Raw genomic sequence first — 6194 nt, 5'->3', positions numbered from 1 at the left:
CTTCATACATACAACTTTCTAACTAGAACCTTGTTCCCTTGCAATGAACGGACAAGAGTTCAACTTCTTAAATCTTAGAAGGATTGCTTTGAGCACTCATGCAAATAAACAATATAAATGCAGTTCAAACAACGGCCAAATCAATTGATTTGAAACATCTACTAATAACTATAATTTGTTTTAGGACACAACATTATTGACGAGGTAACAAATGCATTCATAATGAAAAATTGCAAGCTAGGGTGTTCAGGTGCAATTTTTAGAGTTGAGACTTATACAGTATCAAAAACATTGTACTAGACCATCTATATATCTAAGGGTGAGACAGTTGTCTTGGAAAACCAAGTTTCATCCTGCGCCATATAACAGGAAACTTAGATGAATGAATATTTTAAATGCGGCATGCATGAAATTTACATTCTATAAGACACATTTTTTAACTAGGAGACAAGTTTGCATATGCTCCTGTGGTTATTCGATGATAATTGTTGTATTTTTATAGTTCATCACCTTTCTTCTATATTTCTTGAGGGAAACAGGCAAGCAGCAGTGTTACATGATTGTCAAAACTTTACATTTCCGATAACCCTTAAGAATAACAAGTTGGCGGTTCAGATATTTTTGGTATTATCATGGTTATCTCCCATACAGACCTTAATCCAAGCACAGACCAGAAAGCCAATCTTCACTACAAAAATGGATACAAGAATCAAGCGGTACTATAAAGCTATCAAACATTTTGTGAAAAATGGAGACCATTACAAAGTTGCAAACTATCGTCAAATAAAATTCATTAGTTAGTTAAATATGTCAGATAAAAGTAATCCAAACCCTCAAAAAGTTTTAATCTTTAATACCAATCCATTCCACCACAGCCTAATATTTGACGTTGTGTCCTAAAGCAATATCAGGTTACATGGCCCATTTCTCCGATGTAAACTAACATTACTTTGGGACATGACATAATACCTAAGACATTAATACATTATTATAATTACCGAAACCGGTTCTCCAATGCTATTTGATGTTAAACGAACCAAACTAATTAGTTCTTCAGGCTGATTAAATATGTTGAAAAAATGGAATCCAAATCATCTGAAAGTCTTAATCTTTAGAACCAATTTATTCCCCCTCACCTTGTCTTTATTTTTATGCCCTAAAGCAGTGTTAGATTACATGGTCCCACTCTCCCACATTACCTTATATTACTTTAGGACATACATCAAAGTTCAAAGTTCAAACCTAAGACATAATAACACATTATCTTTAATATTGATGAACATGATTGAAAGAGCCCAAATTATGAATACTTCAACTGGTAGTCCAATGATACTTATCTATTAAGCTTGACTTTTATTTTTCAAAAATACACAAAATATACAAATTACAGACCAGAATGGCATTCCAGCGAAACAACTTGACTTAATTTTGTATTAAAAACCAACAACAGACTACTCAAAGCATTATGTTATAGTCCCCTCTAAATTTGTTTCAATGGGAAGAAGACTTAATTGAACATGAGAAGAAAAAATCTGTAAAATATAGCTAGAAGATGGCAAACATTATGTGTTGTAATTAAAGCCAAACTGTGGTGTAATAAAAATAATATACAAAATCTTACATGATTCTTAAGAAAACTAATGGGGATTCTTGGCTGTGCACTCGTAAAGAGTGGTAGTTATTCAAAAGCAATGGCACATAAGAACACATTAGTGCAAACTGTTTAAAATCTTCAAATGCCAAGATTCCACCACAACAGAAACTAGAAAAATCAGCAAACATAACATAAAATTTATCAATAACAACAGAAATTGAAGTCTCAACTCATCGCCAAGCTTCTGCTCGCTCAACCTGCTGATTAATATGGTTTATGACACTTATTCCTTTTGGTTTCTCTGTTGGCTGGAGCATCTGAATCATACACTGAGGGTACTCTTTTCTCACTCCTTTGTTAATCTCTACATTGTTCCTTTGAAATGAATTGTAGATAACTTCATGAATACCAAGAGAGTCACATTCACTTGTGCTTGCTTTCCAATGATTATTTTCAGAATATAACATCTGTGCACCCTTTTTAACACCAAAAACATCCTCTACATCAACTCCCTCTAATTTTGTTCCTCCACTCTTCTTCATTTCATTCCCAGGACTGTCACTTGAACTTAAGTTATCTACCCTGCTGTCAGGGGGAAGTCCACCTTCATCAATGCTGTCCTTCTCATCAAAGGTCAAAAAACTCTCCTCGATATCATCAACTGATCGATTACCAGTGCTATATGATTCAACACTGCCCCGTGCATGTTCATCTTCATCCATGCCATCACTTTCCTCACGGTTTCTGATTGACCCATTGGATACATTACCATGGCCATTGTCATCATGCGGATCTCTACAAGAAGAAGCTGCTATAGGATCAAGTGCAGCCTCTTGTCGTTCTTTCAAGGTTCGTTGAATTAATGTCTTCAGGAAATTCATTACTTGTACAGCATACATCAGAGCTGTTAAGGGGTCAGCCATCTGTAGGCAGACAGATTATAGTGAGCATGTTTATGATAACCATTTCATATTCTTAGAGCTTAAGGATGCCACAATCCCATCAATGAGATTATTAACATGATAATCTAAAGGTATTTACCTGTGTCATGTTGGGTGCAAAGACCATTGCAATGTTCCGTGAATTCATTTTGTTGTACTGCTCTTCTTCCACAACATCTGCCATTAGATTGATAGCCCAGTCTAATAGAGCTGCTTGAGTTGGAGGTAGAAGATTCACAAGTTCAAGGCATTCCTCCTCAGTGTTGCATTGCATCACTTGCTCATGGGTAAGAGAGTCCAACACTCCCCTAGGAAGCTCCCTAAACCATGCCTGCATTTATGGTGAACTAATTAAAACCTTACAAATCCCAAAACACAGGCCAGTAATGCAAACATGTTGCAACAAAATTTCATTAAAAAATGCTGTTATATTCATTATAAATAAAAGCAACATAAACATATAGTTTAAGGATTGCCACAATTAACACCTTGGAATACGTAATTCTTCCATAGTGTACTTTACAAATCTTATACTTTGTTAAAGCATTTCATTGGTTGTAGAGATTATTTTTCTTAAATTAGATGCTGGTATAATGATTTCAGCATTTTGGGTCCCTAACATGTGATTTGTTCTCATTTGATGGTAGCAATATTTTTGCCAATGACATATTGCCAATTATTATTTTTTTAAATATATCAAACTACAGTGCATCTATATAGTTACATGTGCAAACCTGGAACAAGGAATTCAGGAACATAGTTATTCCATTTCTCCCAAGAACAACTCTTAAATCAAATCTGATCCAAATACATTGTGAATGCTAATCGTTTTTGTTTTTCCTCAGCTATGGCTTGAGAAGTCTGAAATTCTAGTCCTTGTTATTGTCTATATGTAACGTGATATGATCTAGAGTGCAATATTGATTCCACTGTAAGAAATGAATTTCTAGATTTATAAATTACCCCCACCTACATTGTTCTTTATTAGTTATGTTATTGCCTTCACTGGACATAGTTCTCATGATGTTTGCATTGCAGTATATGTCATGATAAAATCAACAACTTGCTTGCATTCAATGACATGGCTGAGGATATAAATTGGCCATGATTTGGCTTATGTAAAGATGAAAAGGTTATGTCCAATGACTAACCATCAATTTATGGAATATGGATTGGACAGCCATTTACAACTACATGGGCAGATATATATAATTTCTTGTGTAAAAGTGTTATGACCCTCAAGGGAAATGAAAATGGCATCGCTAGCCTTTATTGACAAACTTGGAGCCTTCAAGTGTGGAGCTGTCAGACTCTCTATGAAGAACAGATTACAAACAAATTAACCAAATAATATTTTAGATAAAATTAAGATTACCCTATGAGAGGATTTTCCATGAGCTTTAAAAACAATGCAGGAGAGTTTTGCAAAGATAATAGTAATTGGATATAATCACTGGAGGTACTAGAACTGATAAATATGCTAACTAGCTTCATAGTGTGCAACATAGAAGCATCAATCCTCAAGAAATCCCAATTTTCGTGAGTTTTTAAAAATCCCCAAACAAAACAATTTGATCCCCGAAAAATCACAATTTTAATCAGCAGCAGTTTTCAACGATGTTCAACAGTTTTTAAGGGTTTAAATCATGAAAATATTGCCTGGAAAACACATTTTCTGTCCACCAACCTGTTGCTAAACCCTAACCGCACAAAATCATTATTTAATCAAATATTTCATTGAATTTTAGCACAAAATTGAGTGCTAGCTGTCATGATGTGGTTCGCCATCAAGATTTGCCAGATTTCATCAGGTCACTGAGGCAAATCGCATGTAGGTGACCTTAAATGGACGTATATTTCTAATAGATGTTAAGGATATTGAAATAGAGACATGGTCTTTGGTATGCTTCTACATTTGATGTTGAGGGCATTAACATGAAATGGTTAAAATATGCAATTTTTTTCTCAATATTCCACACTACTGTCATAGTAATGCATTCCATGTATATAAATCCAAAGACACAATTTAGTAGGAAATAGTAGACAATATATATACTAAGTAAGGCTTCTATCTGAGTTTTTTTGGCATGTCTGAACCTTATAAGAGTACTTTGTCAAAAGCACACATAGTAAGCCAAACTAAACTGAAAAGAAACTCTTATTGGATTGATATCAACCTAAAGAGGTTTGTTTTCTTGGAATTCTTGTGATCCTAGCTACTCAAAAGAATTTTAACAATTTAATTGTCAATAATAATACCAAGGTGGTGTTTAACTTTAGATTATCAAGGTTAGATTGAGACAAACTTCTTTTTCAGATGCTAACGAAGTGTGATAATTTTGAGCTTCAATTTGACATGGGCCATCAAGTATAGTCTAGTGTGAAGCAGAAATATATATATATACATTATGGAAGCAGAAGCAGCATGGCTCCTATTAGAAAGATAAAAATCACCTTGCCGTGCTGAAAAAAAAATGATCTGTAGCAATATTCAAAATGAAGGATTGTTTTTATTATACTTAAATTTCCTATATATTATACAGGTTTAATGCTTTGTTAATTGGTGAAAATCACTGCTTAAATGCATGCCTTGCACTTGTTAGGAAAATACATTCCATTTAGGCTCGTCATATACATTGAGGTTCAAAAGGCCTGCAATAAGTACAATAGCAGTACGTGAATGGTTTAGACATATATAGTGTAGTATTCCATGCATGTTAAATAGGTATCAAGCAAACTAATACATGCCTTGAGAGAAGTCATGCCCTAGTCTCGTGGGCTTATCTTAATCCATCCCAAAGCAGGCATCATATTTTCTCTTTAATGATCAAAATAGATTTTAGCAACAACTGTCCCATCGAAAGGGAATGTTCCTCATGCTTTGATTTTTCATTAAAACTTGAACCGATAATCTCTCAAATTCTCAACTCAAAGTCTATCAATGTTTTTAACTCTATCATCCACTTATATGCAAAATCAAGGAAATTTTACCTGAATATTAATAGCTAAAAATTGTGGCTCAAATAGTTGGTCTCTTCTTTTGTACTAGTAGGTCTTTATTATCTAATGGAAAATTATTTAACACTCCCTTTACTGTTTTACAAATCTAGTAGAATAGTTAACAATGACAAAATTTCAATATCATTTATGGTCTTTTGATATGTAAGATTCTATTTCAAAAGCATTTTCTATTACTCTATCCAAAGCTATTTGATTCAAAACCTATTAAATTGAACTTTGCGATTGCTTCCTTCGTCATATAATTGTTAATACAAAATAGCTTTGGTAAGATAAATGATTGAATGAGAGATAAATGAAGTCTCTCATTCAATCATTTATCATATCCAAAGTTACCCCGAGTTTCAGAGACGGGGACGGCGGGACACGTTTCCAGGACGGCAATTTTTTTTGCCAAATTTGGGGACGGCAAAGGGGACGGCTATATAAAATATAGGAAAAATTTAAAATATATAGGAAAATTTCAAAATTCTAAATGTTCATATGAAAACATGGATAAAGCATGCATATATACATTATATATTCATACGAAAACATGGATATAGCATGTGTATGATACTATGAAAAGTTGAAAACATTTTAGAATGTAAATTCTAAACATACAACATTGTTAATACTCAATAGACAATATCAATATAGAA

General features: G+C 33.5%; 1 protein-coding gene across 1 annotated transcript in view; it reads right to left on the bottom strand.

Moving 5' to 3' along the window:
• Positions 1 to 1575: 1575 nt before the first annotated feature.
• Positions 1576 to 6194, bottom strand: part of LOC131068504 (rho GTPase-activating protein 5) — a 94042-nt gene continuing 89423 nt past the window's right edge. Inside the window, exons 4-5 of the mRNA XM_058003693.2 lie at positions 2636 to 2866; positions 1576 to 2517 (exon numbers count right to left, since the gene is read on the bottom strand). Coding sequence (XP_057859676.2) covers positions 1825 to 2517; positions 2636 to 2866 — 924 coding nt within the window. The 3' untranslated portion in view covers positions 1576 to 1824. The remainder of the gene's footprint in view (positions 2518 to 2635; positions 2867 to 6194) is intronic.

This window comes from Cryptomeria japonica, chromosome 11 (genome assembly GCF_030272615.1).
Source record: "Cryptomeria japonica chromosome 11, Sugi_1.0, whole genome shotgun sequence".
Lineage (NCBI taxonomy): Eukaryota > Viridiplantae > Streptophyta > Pinopsida > Cupressales > Cupressaceae > Cryptomeria > Cryptomeria japonica.
Note: the sequence above shows the minus strand (reverse complement) of the source record. Positions and strands in the feature narration are given on the sequence as shown.